This window comes from Sarcophilus harrisii, chromosome 3 (genome assembly GCF_902635505.1).
Source record: "Sarcophilus harrisii chromosome 3, mSarHar1.11, whole genome shotgun sequence".
Lineage (NCBI taxonomy): Eukaryota > Metazoa > Chordata > Mammalia > Dasyuromorphia > Dasyuridae > Sarcophilus > Sarcophilus harrisii.
Genome location: NC_045428.1, coordinates 151,653,675 through 151,671,112, shown reverse-complemented (window position 1 = coordinate 151,671,112; position 17,438 = coordinate 151,653,675). Strand labels below are relative to the sequence as shown.

The window sequence follows — 17,438 nt, the reverse complement described above, 5'->3', positions numbered from 1 at the left end:
ATTTACTTTAATTCCTCTTCAACTGAAATTAAATAACTACATGATCACAAAGATAATTTTTGCACAATGCTACTCCCTAATTAAGACTTTGGTATAAGGTAAGTTTATTACTGTTACCCCTTTGTTTTGTTATTTAAAATAATTTCCTGAAACTGCTAATGTGAGCTGCACATATTTTAATTTTAAACTGGCAAGAGTTATTACTATTTATTTACAAAAGGAAAATGTTTAGTAAGAAGTAGATCTCTACCCATAAGTAATTAAATAAGCACCCTTGACCTAATTATATGGTAGTTTCACCAAAGCCAATAATCTAGGGAGATACCACTAAATTATCTAAATTTCATTTTCTGAAGTAAAACAGAAAATACCAAAAAGTGATTGACATTCATAGTGAAAAGAAAGAAAAAGAGAAACTCAAAATGTGTGTAGCATTGATGGAATCTGATTAGCTATTATAGTACATCAGGACTACTCAAAATTACAAAAGTTCCCCATCCTTTTAGATTCTACTTTAATATCCTAAAATATCAAATCTAAAATTCAAATAAAAGTTAATATAAAGTATCAATTTCAGATACTTTACAGAAAAATTAATATCAGGGAACACAGAAAATTACCTTTCAGATATATAAATAAGGGAAAAATTCATGAAAGAAAGAGAGAAGTTCATGATTGGTAAAGGGTATGATTACATAAAACTAAAGAGCTTTCTCCACAAACAAAAGCAAGGTCTGCCAAATTAGAAACTTGGGGGAAGGGGGGGAGAATCTGCAAAATCTTTTGCAGGAAGTTTCTCCAATAAAGGAATCAGTTCTTCAACACATGGAAAACTGATCCAAATTCATAAAAATAGGAGACATTCTCCACTTCATAAATGGTCAAAGGATATGAGCAAGCTAAATTACAAAAAAGCTAAATTAACAAAATGCCAGAGGGGATATAGAAAAAACATACATTAAAGTACTTGTGGGTGGAGCTTTCTGGAGAACAATTTGGAACTATGCCCAAAGAGGTATAAACTGTGCACATTTCTTAACCCAGCAAAATTAATATGAGTAAAACAAAACAAAATAGAAAAAGATACACATGTAAAAAAATATTTATAACAGCTCTATTTGTGGTGACAAAGAATTAGAAATAAAAGGATGTCCATCAATTGGGGAATAGCTGAATAAGTTAAGGCACATGATTGTGATGGAATACTATTGTATTCCAACTGAAAAAAAATGATAAAAAGAATGATTTCAGAAAAAGCTGTCAAGACTTTTATGAACTGTTGCAGAGCAAACAGAACCAGAACAATCTGTACAATAATCACCATATCATAAAGATAATTAACGTGAAAGGTTTAGTTAATCAATACAAAGATTCATTATATCTCTAAAGAACTGATGAGGTAAAATGCTGTCTACCTTCAACAGAAAACTGATGATCTCCAGAGTGCAGACTGAAGCCATGGATTTTTTTCCTCCTTTTTCTTTATTCTTCATCCCCTCCTGCCTTTTTTGGGGAAACATGGCTAACATGGAAATGTTTTGCATGACTTCATACATAATGAGTACTATTTCTTGTAACTAATGGGTGAGGAATGGCATGGCGGAAATGATATAATTTGTAATAAAATTTAAAAAAAATCTTTTTTAAATAAAAAAATTGTTATCACATAAATTAAGGAATGAAAAGGTATTTATTAAAAGCTTGCTCTGTGCTAGGTACTTTGCTAAGTGATAGAAATACCCGAAAGCAAGATATGTTCTAGTAAGAGTAACAAAATCTATGTACTCATATTTATACACGTATACACAAAGAGTGAGAGAAAGAGAGTGTGTGTGTGTGTGTGTGTGTGTGTGTGTGTGTGTGTGTGTGAGAGAGAGAGAGAGAGAGACAGAGAGGGGGAGAGAAGGCAAGTACCTAAGTGTAAGCATAAAGCATACATTTCTGGACATGGCCAGTGACTGTGCATATTTATTACAAGGTTTTTTTTCCCCTAAAACTCCCCTAATTCCATGGTGAGGTGGGAGAAGGGAGAAATCATAAATATTAGCTTGAACCAAAAAATAAAATAAAAAGTAAAGTGACATTTCTGAAACTTCTTCTGAGCTCATTTTCAAATTGTGTAAAATGAGACTGCAAAAACGATGCATTCTCTATTAAGTGAAAAATTGTATGGTCAATTCTGTCAATAAATTTAAAATTTTTTAAAAATGTAACACATAAAAAGGAAGTATAAAGTATAATGGTAAAAACAGAAACATGGTTGGGAAATTATAAGGATGCTTGGGAAAATAAGATGAAAACTACCACAGCTCAAACTGGCAGGGATAGATTTCAGGTTTGGGGCAGAGTTTTAGAAGATACCTGGAATATAAGTTGCATGGCCAGGAGATCTTAATAGTTAAGAATTTAAAGGGACATGGGGGTAAAAAAGGCAAGAAAAACAAAGCACTATTAAATTTCACATTCCTTGTATTTCTTGAATACCTCAATTACCACTTCCATGAACCACCCATTACACCCTGCCTGGCATATTATTCCTCCTTTTCTTACTTTCTATGACTTCCTTATTCAAATATCACCTCTTTAGGAGAATTTTCTTGGTAAACTCTACTAGCTAGAGCTACCAGAAATATACAGAAATATTTTTTCTCTTTTAATATGACTTGGTTATTATATATAGTCTCCTTCACTAGAATATGAGCTCCCAGAGGGGAAGAACTGTTTTGCTTTTCTTTATATTCAATACCTGGCATATAATAAATGTTTAATAAAAGCTCATTGATTATGTGTGTGCATGTACAGGTGTGTGTATTTATGTGTGTATATAGACATATATATATATATATACACATATATACACACACACGTGTGTACACATATATGTGTGTGTGGTATATATATATATATACACATATATAAAATAAAAAGTCTTTGTCTTCAAAATTATTAGGTACTAGTTAAAAAATAGAAAAGAACACTAATGGAAAAGGAAAGACAAGTTATCTCTTAGGTTAACTTATAGAACTCTTGCCTTTAGCTCTAAGAGTAAAGACAGAGTTCAATAACCTGAGAACACAAACCAGTGGAAAAAAGACTTCTTTTTACATGAACTTCTAGAAAACTGAAAAGCAAATGAATGAGAAATGACTTTATGCTACATGTTGCAATAAGCTTCTAATGTCCAAGCAAAATAAATACAAAAGATTACTTCAAAAAACAACAACAAAAAAAAAACTTCTAATGTCCAAGCAAAATAAATACAAAAGGTTACCTCAAAAAAAAAAAAAAAAAAAAAGGGGGGGGGGAAGGAGGGAAAAGAAATAAAAAGAATTTCCTTCAATACCAAAAATTAGGTGGAAAATTCATAAAACAAGGGATTAAAAAAAATTGGTCAAAAACAAAAGTAGATAATTTGCAAATAAACAATGCAAATTGAGTAATACATTATCAAATGGAGAAAAAAACCCTTTTGTTTCAAATATCACAGAATAAAAAGTCTGATATAAATAGTGATTTGAGCACAAATGAAACCCAAAAACCATATTCCAATTAATAGGTGATAAAATTATGTAAAATTATCAAAAATAAAAATCATACAGAAATGCTCAAAATCAGTAATAAAAGACAAATTTTAATATTCTAAGATTTTGTAACATTCAGAAAAAAAGGTAAAAATGCTTTTAAAAAGAAACAATATTGAAAGACCTATAGGAAGACATGTACACTAATTCACTAGTGTGTATTAGTGTACTATGATACTGGTGGAACTTTGAAGCAGTGCAATGCAATCATTCTGGGAAACAATTTGATATTACTTAAGAAAAGTTACTAAACTGCTGATACACAATGAACCGAATGATGGGCTTATATCTTAAAGAAGTCAAAGACAAAGAAATCACATATACCAAAATATCCATAGTATATTTTATAAGAGAAAACTGAGAGGCAATTCTGACATATACAGATGACTATGAAATTCTAAGTCTCTTATATGTTGTAGAAAAGGTAATGACTGCAAAGGAAGTTTCCTTATTTGGGACTTCTCTATACCAATGAAATCCTAGTTCTTAATTCAGTCCCTTTAACCCCAGTGCCAAAGGGTATCAGGCAAAATCATTGTGTTAGACAGTTTTGATTGACTGTTTATAACAATAGCAGATTCTACTGAGGATGCAAAGAAGGATATCAAAAATATTTATGATATAAAAGGCATCAATAAGAACAAAAAGCATACTTACTAGCTATGTGAGAATACAAGCAAATCACTTAAAACTTCTGAGAGTTCAATTCCTTCATTTATAGAAACAGTCTACCTCAGAAGGTTTTTATGAAGTAAAGTATTTGATTAATTTCAAGTCATCACATGAGTTTGTTTACTACTATAAGTTCACATAACAGTAAAGTTTCATAGTAGTTCAAAGTATTATATTAACTTACTAAAACAGGAAATGCTTCCGTCACAGTTCCTTTTTCTGGAAGGGAAGAAAACTTATAGAATTCATGACTTCGATATGCTCTTTGCTTCATAAGTTGTACAGCATGAAGAACAAACTTGGCTGACACATCAGATGAACATGAACTTACTGTAACTTCTAAAGTAAGAGAAAAGATTGATCTTTAAGTATGATAATATACATTAATATAAACTTGAACTACATCTGGAATGACAATAAGAATAATACTTTTTTGGCTATAGGATTATCAAGGTATGAAATTATACATCTAGAAAAAAGTCTCATCTTTTCTAAAAGATGTAATTAGCCAAAGTTTGTAGAAAAAACTAAAGGCCAAAGTAAAGGGGATCATATTGGGGTAATTAACCGAAAGTTTTGATAGCATAAAGCCTGGAACAATAGCCATAGATGCACACACTTTTATCCTTCATAGACATATGCTATGAACCTACCTAAAATTTGCTAAACAGAAAATTCAGCCCACCCTATTTTTGACTATTAATATTACTCAAAGACTTAGTTAAATTCCTTCTCTTTCAATTACTCTTTCATGCTACTTCACACCTTCACTTCCACAAAGTAGATTAAAATGATACACTTCAATGATCTCAGTTGTCACACATAATAATCTCCTTTTGATATTCAGCTTTCTCTGCAGCCTTTGACACAATTTCTCTTTTCTCCTGCATATTTCTCCTCTCTGCTATTCCTCCTAGTTTCCCTACTTGCCTGACCACTCCTCAGGCCCCCTTTCTGGATCTTCATCTAAATCACTGCCACTAACTATGGATCACTAAAGGTTCTGTCCTAGTCCCTCTTATCAGTTCTCCATAGATCTTTTCCTATATCTATCTGGCTGTAATGTCTCTTGTGACTTCCATTGTCATATCACCATCTGTTTATTGGACATTCTGAATTCAGTGTGTCTAAAATAGAACTCATCTTTCCCCTCTTTTAAAATTCCCTATTACTGTCAAGGATATTATCACCACCTAGGCTCTCAACATCAGCAACACTGTTGATTCCTTACATTTATCCCAAATATATCCAAACTGCTGTCAAGACTTTCTGTTTCTACTTTCATAAAAAGTATTTTATTTTGTATATGTCCCCCCTCTTCACTTACTTAGCTACTATTCCTGGTGCATGTCTCCCTTACTACATGCCTAGACTACTGGAATACCTCCTAGCTAGTGTCTCTGCCTTAAAGTGCTCCCCCTACCCCCCACTATTGGCCAATTTCCATTTAGTTGTCTAAACGATGCCTTACCCCTCCCCCCCCCAAGAATAAATTCCAAAGACTCTTGGTTACCTCTAAAAACCAAGACAAAATTCTTTGGATTAAAGCCCCAACCCCTTCTTCCCTTTACAGATCAACATGGATATTCTTGTTATTTATCATGTCCAAGATTCTATCTCTGACTCCATGCTTTTCTACTGGGTATTTCTTACTCCAGAAATGCTCTCCTCTTGTGATTTTTTTCAAGATTCAGTTCAAATGCCACCTTTTGCCAGAAGCCTTTCTGTCTACCTCTCTCAGTTCCTTCTGAAATTATGTCTCAATGACACTCCTGGACTCAAAATTTGTATCTAGATACATGGTATTTTTCCATTAAAAAGTGAGATCTTCTAGAACAAGGACCAAATTTTTGCCTTTCTTTCCCTAGTGCTTGGAATGATACCTCATAGATAGGAAACACTTCACCTTACTGACCAGATAAAGTTCAGAGAGAGTAGGGATGGATATACAAATTTGGGAATTCTCTCTCTGAATGTATTTATGAACATACATACATACATACATATATATATATATATAAAACAACCCCACCACCCTGCCCCCACCCAACAAATAAAAACATAAATAAATAATAGTTGAAACCATGGGAGTTGATGAGAAGACTGAAAAGAGGTTTTAAAGAATGCATCTTGAGGTACACTCAAAGTAAGGGGATGTAACAAAGATAAGATGAAAACCAAGAAAGTAGTGTCACAAAACTGAGGAGTGAAAATACTCAGGAGTCAAAAGTAGCACATGCTGCAAAAAGATCAAGAAAAATGAGAACTGAGAAAAGACCACTGGATTTCTGTTAGGAGATCACTGGTAACTTTGAAAACAGCAGTTTCAATTGAGCAATTAAATGTGAAGCTAGAATTAAAAAGGATGAGACTTGAGAAAAGGCAGCAAATGAGTATAAATAGCTTCTTCTAGGAGTTTGGCTGTGAAAGAGAGAATATATAGCTTACTGGTTGGATAGGAATAGGCAATAGAATAGCCAAGTGAAGGATTTTGAAAGCATACTTGTATAAACCTAGGAAGGAGCCAGTAGATAGAGACTAAGGTGAATAGGAGACAGGATGAAGGTAAATGAAATACAAACTAGGCACAGGGATCAATGGAACACGTAGACAGCTAGACCTTGGTAAGAAAGCCACATTTTCAATCAAGTCTGGAGAAGGAGAGAAAGAAGAATGATATAACAAGGGGTTTTTGAAGATGAAGAAAAAGGGAAAAGAGGGAGCAATAGTAAATGGACTATTTTCTCAGTAAAGTATGAGGTAAGGTATTCTACTAAGGAAGAAGCTAAGTACGTTATGTGGGAGACTTGAGAAGAAAAGGCTTGAGCTGAATGGAATAGGGAAGAATCAATCAGCTAAGAATAAGAGGATTGCCCAGAAATGAGAGCCCATTTAGAATTACTTAAAATAAATTTGTAGTGATTCAGCAGTGAGACTTCTACCAGCAATATGGTGGCATATAAGTTGGTACAACTACCTGTAGGACATATTAATACTAATCTGTTCTATCATTACCTAAGAATGCTCTTTGGGGCACCTCTCCTCCACATTTTCATGGGTGCCTGAAGGAAACAAACTAATTTAAGTATTAGTCTAGACAAATCATAAAAATGATGGTAAATAAGGGACAGTAACAACTTTGGAAGCTAATTTTAAATGACTCAGATTTGAATTATCTATGCTATTGTTTCCCTTTATCAATGCAGATAATCCAATTATATCTGAATTATATCAGGAATGTGTATCTACGCACGCACATATACATACACACACCACACACACACATTCCACACACTTTCATTTTCCTCCTTGAATTATATATGATTTATTATAATTTAAGGAAGCATGAAATGCCAAAGATGGGACTTCAGAGGTCGCCTCATTTTAATTTGAAGCAAAGATCTGCTTTACAATATTCACAACAAATGACCATTCATCTTCACTTAAATAATATAATCACGATACAATGCCAATTACGCACAGTCTTATGCTGCAGTAAAGACAAAAATGGTACAAAGTTCCTATCTTCAAAGAATTTATACCCTAATGGTGGGAAGGCCTGGGATAGGTTACAACCCTTAACACAGATGAGTATACTATGAGGTATTTGAGAGTGCTAATAAATGAGAGGGCGGAGGAAAGGCTTCACAGAGGTAGGTGGTACCATGTGAATTAAGTCTTGAAAAGAAAAATTCTGTCATGTGAATTAAAGGATAGAACAAAGGATGCTCCAAGAAAGTTAGAGGGCTTGCAAAAATAGAGACATAGGAGAGAGAATGTTAAATTAGAGAAAAAGTCAGTTTGATTATGCTGGAAAACGGCCCTCCAAAGATGAGGATCGCTACAACTCTAGGTATACAACTCCTCTTCTGGAGACTCTAAGTGAGCCTTCTTTTTAATGTTAGGCACTGAAACCCAAAGACATCTAGTGTCTGTGAAGGAGATGCAGAGCCAGGATTTAACTTAGACATTTCTGACTCCTCTGATTCTTCCTATTATAATACATGGAGTCTCTCAGGGAGTTACGAGAATTTCTGAAGGTCACATAGGGAGTCATTGGGGGCAAATCTGAACCCAGGGCCTCATAACAGTGTTTTTTCTATTATACCTACTAATCATTTCTGTGGACTACTGAATAAAATACAAGGCTATTCTTCTTATTTTGTTTCAATTTTTTACCACAATCATTCGTTATAGTCTTGTCCACTTAATGCACTGATGCCTATTGTTTCCTTGATCACCTAGCTATTTCCAAAATAATTTTTTAAAAGTTATTTTTTATATTTATAGCATTTGCTACAAACCACATTTGAAGAACAGATGCATTTACCATCCCAATTTTATGGACGAATTGTCTGGTAAGTAATTTATCTAAGGTCATATAGCTACTGTATCTGAGAATAAATTTGAACAAGTCTTCCTGACTTCAAATCCAGCATTCTTATCTTCCACACTATCTAGCTTGTCTCTGAACATTTTCTCATCTGTTACACTAAAGTTCAGAATTTCTCTCAAGATTATAACTAGTTATTACTTCTTCTATCACAAATTTCATAGCAACACAGACACTTACTAATAATGTTCCTATCATTTCTACTTTGGCTTCCTGTTATTTGTTTTTAGAGTAAAGCAAATCAAATAATTAATTAGCAGTTATTAAGCAACTAGTGTATTTATGAGACAAGTATTATTATGGGCACTAAGGATACAAAGACAGAAGTGAAATGATTCTTACCATAAGAAGCTATTGTTCTTATGGTCTAGAATAGTGCGTGCTAACTTCTATTTCTTTAAGAACAAATTATCTCAGTATCTTTCTCACATATTCAAGTACAGTCAGTTTTCAATGTTCCATGTAAGGATTATCTTAATTAGTTATGCTAAAACTCTCATTTCCAAGGTTATGGACAAAGCTTCCCCACTGTCCAGTGTTTAGTTGCACTTTGGCTGTTTTAGTCTGTTGTTTTCCCTATTTACCCTTCAAACAATTCTTTTTTGTCTTAGTGCTATTGCTGTCATTTCTAAAACTATAGCAAATAATAATTGGGAAGATGGGGAACAGATATCCTTTATTTGCTCTTGTACTTACTGGGAAAATTGGATGCTTGCTTTCGGTTTTTAATACTTATTATAGTATTTTTTAAAATTCCTTAGGGCTATGTGCCTATATTGTATAGAATTTTCAGCATAAATAAATGTTGTTCTTTGTCAAAGGTTTTTTCTGCACCTAGTACAATCCTGTGAGTTTTGGATTATTTTTTTTCTCCCAAACATCATTCATTATGCTATTTTCCTAGGATGCAAAACCATTTTGCTTCCCTAGTATAAATCCAATTTAGTCAAAATGAATGATTTCTTGGATAAAATACTATAATCTGTTTAACATAATTTATTTTAAAATTTTTGAATAGATGTTAATTAATGATACTAGTTTATACTTTAATGTTTTATCCTTATCTGGTATAGGTATTAGGAATACCTAATGACTATTTTAAATGATCTTAATTTCAAAACTGCTAAATCCTTGGAGACTAAATTTTGCTTATAGCGGTGCTCTCAAGTCCCAGAAATGTCTGGTTTACAGGGCAGGGTAGAAGAGATTGGTGGGAAACTGGTTATAGTTTGTCCTGGATTATATCTTCCAAAAATAACTTATTTTTATCCAAGTGAATAAGAACACCAAGCACAACTTTATTTAAATGTGTACATAATCCAAAGCAAAACAGCAAAGTGTCATCTGCCATTTCAGATCCATTACATCTATAGTTCTTTCCATTTAATGGAGATAATAAACAAATAACAGCATACTTTCTTTTGCTGCAAGTAAATGTATGACATATCAACATCTTAAAAGCACTAAAGTATTTAATTTAATAACACTGAATTAATATATCATATCAATTTTCTTTTCTTGGATATAGTGGATGGAGCACTGAACTTGGGAATCAGGAATATTCTAGTTCAAATCCTGCCTGAGACATCTTTAGTTATGTGACCTTGGAGCTAGGCACTTAAAACCTCTACGAAACTCAGTTTTCTCATCTGTAAAATGTGGTTAAAATGTGGTAAAAAGCACCCACTTCCTAGGGTTGTTGTGAGGACAAAATAATATTTGTAAAATTCTTTGCAAACTTAAAATGCTCTATAAATGCTATTTTTATTATTACTTTAAATCCCAAACAACAAATTAGAACAAATTAAAATATACCTCTTAACATATCCAAAAATGGAATATTTTGGTTACTTTGACCTATAAGGATTGTTATAACATTATGTAATTTTGTGCAATGGTAATAGAGACCTTACTTGAACTAAAAATTGAAATCATATATGTTTAACAATCTTTTCATTATTAATGTATCTATGAGATGACAAACTACCTTAAGATTATATTTTTACATAAAGAAAAATAAATTTCTTCCTAAGAATAAGATGGTTTATGTACTTATAAAAAAACATTCCAAAGTAATAAGCATACAATGCTTTCTGAATGAATATGTATTATCATTTTTCTTTTGGTTGACTAATTAAAACAAAAATGTGGCTGTAATCTTCATGTGAAAACAACACAACAATGACGTTCTTTTTGATGGCCTATTTAATTAGTGAACAAGGAAATAATACATATAAAATTTTAGTAAAAAAAAAAATTGTTTTTCTTTTCACTTACCAGCCCAAGTTGCCCCTTCTGGAACTTCAATAAAATGCCTTCGGATTTGGCCAGGTTTAAAATGTACATCTGTAAAGGCTAGGTCATAATGTGATGATTCATTTACTCTGAAAAAAATTAAAATTCACATATGTGAAAGCAGTTAAAAAAGAACATATGACAACGATTCGCTAAGATAAACTGTGAGATGTTTTGATTTTTTAAAATCTTAAATCCATTTTTTTTTCAATGTTTAAATAATCTTCAGGTAGAGAATAATTTTCAAATCTACTTGTGTCTAGAATTACTATCCATAAGACTGAATGACCATTCTTTGCAAAGGAATGTAATATTCAACAAAGAACAACATAAGTAATATTAGGATCTTGGAGACAATGTTACCTTAATTATTCCTGAACTGTCTTAATTATTATAAAGGTAGCATTAACTTAAGTTCTCTCTGGAATAAGTCATCCTTCCATACCACCCAGATGAAATAATATTCAATGAACAATCTGAGTAGCTTAATTTATTTTTTAGCTCTCTCCTCATGGCAGCAGGTGTGGTTAGTGCAGTAGTTCTGTTTTTCATAATATCCCATCCATTTAAGAAACAGTAAAAGAAAAATAAAATATTTTTATGTCTTCCTTTGTAATCAAGAAAGCACATGAAACATCCACGTCAAAGGTTAAATGTACAACTAGACATTGCATAAATTCAAACATACCTAAGGATAGGACTTAAAGAGTACTCTAAAATCATATTTATATTTCTAGTGAGTGCTTAATCAAATTGTGTGCTATTTATTCACTTGGCACTCAAATTATATACATAAGAGTCCCATCCAAATGTCTAGTTCAAATAATGGTTGATTGATTTGGGACTTTAAAATTTCTTCACAAGAACTGCACATGTTTAACCTACATTGTATTACTTATTGTTTATAAGAGGGGGCCAATGATCTAGGGGTGGGGGTAGGGAGTAAGAGGTGAAAAATTGGAACAAGAGGTTTGGCAATTGTTAATGCTGTAAAGTTACCCATGCATATAACCTGTAAATAAAAGGCTATTAAATAAAAAAAAATAAAAAAAAAAAGAGGGGGCCAATGGGTAGGGAGGGAGAAAAATTTGGAACACAAGGTTTTTCAAGGGTGAATGTTGAAAACTATGTTTGCATGTATTTTGAAAAATAAAAAGCCATTATTAAAAACATATTTCTTCACAGCACTAGTTTACATTCATAATCTCAACTTTGTTCTCCAACCAACCCTACATGGTAGAAAGAGCAAGAATTAGCAATTAAATTCTAGAGATCAAATAAATGAGAGGCAGTATTGCTTTAGAGTCATGGATTTATATAAAGATAAATAAGATAAAGTACAATACAAAATAAATTGTACTTATTATCAAGGAACTCATAATTTTGTAAGAAGCCTGAGACAAGTATGCAAATGACCACCATAAAACAGGGAAGTGATTCTAGGTTATTATCAAGGAGGAAGGCACAAAAATTTTCATGGGGGGAAAAAAAAGATGTCACTGGAGCTGGACCTTGGTTTCTGCAAAACTTCTGCAATCTAGCCTCTATCAATCTACAGAGGTTCTTAATCTTGGATCTATAAACCTGGTTTTTAATCTCCCTGTAACTATTTCTGATATAAATATTTGGCTTTTGACCTATTTTATGCATTTTAAAACATTACTGGGACTGCCAAAAGGGTTCATGATACACTCAAATTCCTGTAAATCAAATTGCTATCTCAAATGTCACCAACAGTCTCCCAAATGTTGAATACAATGACTTTCCTGTAAGTCATCAATTCAGTTTTTCTGAAGCACTTAACATTTCCTTCTTATGTTATATTCTTATCCTTTATCTTCAGATACTGCTTCCTCCTGATTCAGTTTCTACCTCTCATTTCTTCCTTTCATTCCCACTTAAGTATCCTCCTTTAGTTCAATTGAATGTGGAAGAATAAGAATAATGAAAAAAAAAAATTAAGGTATTCTAGGTTTTGATATTTTTAAACTCAAGTATAAAAATCTGTATTTCTCTCTACTGGATTTCGCATGGACAGTTTCACACTGTTAATTATCTTTCTGGATTTTAAATCTGTTAGCTATCCCATCCTAGTTTTGTGTAATTGAAAAAAATCTGACAAAACAGGAATAGTCTGACCTTTTCCCCATTATCGATTCATATCTTATCTCCCTTATAGAGAGTGAGACTCACATGAGAAGATCTTCATATTCTTACCTGATTTACCCGCCAAAGAAAGAATGGTACTGGAAGAGTGAGAAGATTAAGAAAGCTTTAGGATACTACAGCAAGATATGCTACTAAGCATCCATAAGTGTGGATAGGTAGATGGTACAGCAGATAAACTGACAGGTCTGGTATCAAGAAAACTCCTCTCTTCATGAGTTCAAATCTGGCATCATACACTTAGCAGTTTTGAGACCTGGGCAAATCACTTAACCCTGAGTTTATAGATGAGTTTCCTCATTTATAAAATGAACTGGAGAAGGAAATGCCAAATCACTCCAGTATCTTTGCCAAGAAAAACCCAAATGGGATCATAAAGTCAGACATGATGGACATGATTGAAACAATGTAACAGCAACAAAATAATATCTACCAGCACACTAGAAAAAAAAAATACTGAGAAACAAGAGTAAATGAAGTAAGTGAATACCAGCTGAAGCTTGGATAACACAAATATAAATAAATCCAAGAGTAGAAAAGAACTAAGATTTCCTATTCAAGATTCAAAATAGTTATCTATTCAATCTCCATTTGAACAGTGGATTACAGAAGTTCATTACTTTGGCAAGTTCGATCATGTCTCTAGCTTTACATATTTTTGCTTCCTTCCCACTGTCTTTCATTATATGTCCATTGTAAAAACTACCAACACCAGCCTGATATAACAGCATGAAACTGTAATCTAGTTTTTAGTGCATCTACTAAATGCACTAAAGTTTTCAGCATCTAGACAGGGATAGAGGAACTTGTTGCCTGAAGACTTTCTTCATTATTACTTTCATTCAACTTGGATTATGATCTGTAACAGTGTGATTACATGTTATACTACCTACTGACATTTCTTAGTGACTTTGGTCTTTTGAAAGAAAAGGGGTTCCCCATTTCTGGTCTAGAATGTGAATGTGATCTTATAATTAATTATATATGAGAAGAACAGTGGAGTTCCCCCCCTCCCCTTTTACTTCCTTTGATGTCTATCCACGATTCAAATATATTCCCATCTCTTCAGTCATGCACATATCTTCAGCTATACAAAATGGAGTTTAACCAGAGTACAGGGGTTATGTATATGCTTTTTTGGGTCAAAAGAGATTGTCTGCATTCACCTGTCTCCATGGTACCATTTCTCACTCTCATACCATATGCTAGGATGAATACAGAATTCAATGCATATTCAAGCCTCAGCTATTTCAATATTCTCTCTGGGTCATAATTCTGAAATGGTATTGCCAGACCAGAAAGCCTGAGTTTTAGGTTTATAAAAAATATATATATATATATATATATATATATATATATATATATATATCTCCTTAAAACATTTAAAACCAAATATTCTCCTTTCCTATAAATCTGTTATATTAATGTTGCTAAGAACAATGTGCAGCTATTTCAACCATTACTTGTTTAAAATCTGTTAGTTGAAGATCTTTTAGGTAAGAATAGGGAACAGGAATGGTGAATCTGTTATTACTGTACAAATGCTTTAATGGTATACAAATATGTTACTTTTATTCTAAAAAGTAATCAGAAAACGGCCTTTTGTGTGCTAATAATGTCATATACATATATGTAATTTATCTCTGTTGCCATATAGTCATGATAAACCAGAATAAAGATTCTGTTTTTGTGTGCTTTTTATTAAGAAAATTAATACATTAAAGAAAATCTTGCTGATCTTATTATAATGTACCAAATTTTGAATGTCTATCTCTAAACTTTTTAAAATCAAGGTAATTTTTAAAAAATGAATGCTATATTTACAAATCATTTCCTAAGTTGAATGATATTTGCAAATGGCTAATCTTATTAATTCTAAATTGATTCTCACTGGTTTTCATTTTCTATGGCAATTTTTTTTTAAGTTCATTCTCTCACTGGGCAAAAAAATAATTTAAAAAATTTATTTGAGGTCTAAGACTGTGGGTCCAAAAATATAATTTTGTGATTTTCCTCTACTAAGACTTAATAACTCAAAGATAAGATCAAAGAAAACCTTATATATAGGAGGCAATTAAGGTCCCAAATGACAAATATAACTTGTTTGAAGCAAAAGAATAGATTGTCACAGTTGGAAAGAACTTTAAAAGATTACCTAGTGATCTGATTTTACATATTATGTATTATAGGTAATATACTATAACATATTATAGTCAGTAGAGTTAAAAAAAAAAAGAGTCCAAGTCTTTTAGTTTTAGTGCAATGCGCATATCTAAGGCAGTAGTAAACTTTACATTAGAACTCAGTCCTCTTGGATTCATCTGTTTTTCTATGTTACCACATTACTTCAATAAACATTCCACATTTGTTTGAAAACAATATCCTATAATATGCTATATATACTCACTTTGCTGATATGATGACAGTTACTGGAATTCTGAATAGAGGGCCGGCTTTAGGTGATGATGTGTCATAACCACATACCTTTAAAAAAAAAAAAAAAAGAATAAAAAGTTGTATTATTTAATTGCACAATCATATTGAAAAATAAAATCAAGTATTAAAATGCAAATGTAGCATAAATTGATCCATATTTACAATTCAGGGACTTAAAAAACTCAATATACATAATGTAAACACAAGCATATTTGTCTTATCTACAGATATTGAGATAAATGTTGAATAAATTAAATGGCTGAATAATTTTCCAGTTTGGCATTTTTTAAAAAGGATAGAATCTCTGTGATCTATTGTGATCTCTGTGATACTGACAAACAATTTTTACCAAATTATGAATCAATCAAATGCATGGATCTCACTAGTTCACACAAATTCTTTATTTAAAAGAAAAACAAGGATAAGGAATGGATCTGTGACTTCAGCTGCCAAGGTAGTTCTGCACTTTCTCTGGAATTGAGTTTTTAGAATTACTCAGTACACTGAGATACTTAGGAATTTGGCCAGGAATACTGACTGAGCTATTGTGTGTCAGAAGTGGAATAAACTCAGTCTTCAGGCTCCAATGAGAATTTTCTGTCCCCTATGTTATTTAAAAAGTAATGAAAGTTTAATTATTCTATATTAAGTACTAGCAAGTTGGTGACATGCATAAGAATTTGCATCAATAACAATTTCTATGTTAAATGGCTACAAATATCACCCTCCACTTAACAATGTTTCAGTATTCATTATAGTGCATTTCCTTCTCCATTGTGTCCTCATTTTTACATAAGAGGAACTGAGACAAAGAGGGATTAAGTGACTGCTCAGAGTCACACAGTGAGGATCTGAGGCTGGGTTTGAATTCAGATCTTTCTGACTCCAGACCTGGTCCTCTATCCACTATACCACTTAAAGCTTTATTTTACCCATGTTTTAAGCTTGAAAATTTCAAATTACAAGGAAGTTTAAAACATATTTTACTGTAATTAAAAGCATCAAAAGCATCATGACCCACAAATTTTTTTTAATGCATAATATTATTAGCAGTTAAATTGGTTAAGTTATAAGAGTTATTTCCTAGAAATCAGTAATTATTTTGGAGTTTTCCATTTAAATATGAAAAGGCAGAAAGAAGGAAAATTTTAAGAGAACTTAAAAAAAAATACCTCTGTAAAATGTAGTCCTTCTCTCAGGCCCCGAGGATCCACTCGTATATTTACATGTCTACATTGATTCATGAGCTCTAGATGAGTAGGACATTGAACCCATGATGAATTTGAAGTTAAAGCTAAATGAAGCTGAAGAGATATTCTTTCAGAATTATCTGCCATTAAAAAAAAAAGCTACATCATCAATATTTTTGACATTTAATGTTCTTATTAAAAAAAAAAAAATCTAATCCTTGTCAATAGATTTTTACAAAATTATTGCAAATAACCCAGGAGGTTTGATCTGCTCTGAGTAACCTGTGGATTCATCATATTGATACTAGACTTAGTGGAGGAACCTAACTTAATGACTACCAATGTAGAGTGCAACTAATACATAACCTTCTTGTACTGAGTTATTCTTACCCATGTCCTTTTAATAAATCTCCATAAGAGAACTAATCAATGTTCTGAAGGCTTTCTCTTAACTCATTATTTCAAGCACATCAGTCCCATACTTATGCTGTCTAAATATTCTAATCTCATTCTAAATGACTCCCAATCAACTGCATTTCATAATCTGGACAATAAACATTTTATTCACTTCTTCCTGTTCTTCATGTAGGAACTGCTAGGCCATGAATTTTTCTAAAATGACTAAAGAATATTAGAATATGCCCTGAAATCAGGATAATGTCATCTGTAAATAAGAATTTCTGGAAAATTCCATAATTAACCTGG

General features: G+C 32.2%; 1 protein-coding gene across 5 annotated transcripts in view; it reads right to left on the bottom strand.

Annotated features, from left to right (window-relative positions):
* Window positions 1-17,438, bottom strand: part of TPP2 (tripeptidyl peptidase 2) — an 84,207-nt gene that overhangs the window by 31,706 nt on the left and 35,063 nt on the right. For all 5 annotated transcript variants that reach the window (XM_031958633.1, XM_031958638.1, XM_031958634.1 and 2 more), the window contains exons 14-17: window positions 16,716-16,873; window positions 15,515-15,591; window positions 10,924-11,030; window positions 4,438-4,592 (exon numbers count right to left, since the gene is read on the bottom strand). In XM_031958633.1, coding sequence (XP_031814493.1) covers window positions 4,438-4,592; window positions 10,924-11,030; window positions 15,515-15,591; window positions 16,716-16,873 — 497 coding nt within the window. The remainder of the gene's footprint in view (window positions 1-4,437; window positions 4,593-10,923; window positions 11,031-15,514; window positions 15,592-16,715; window positions 16,874-17,438) is intronic.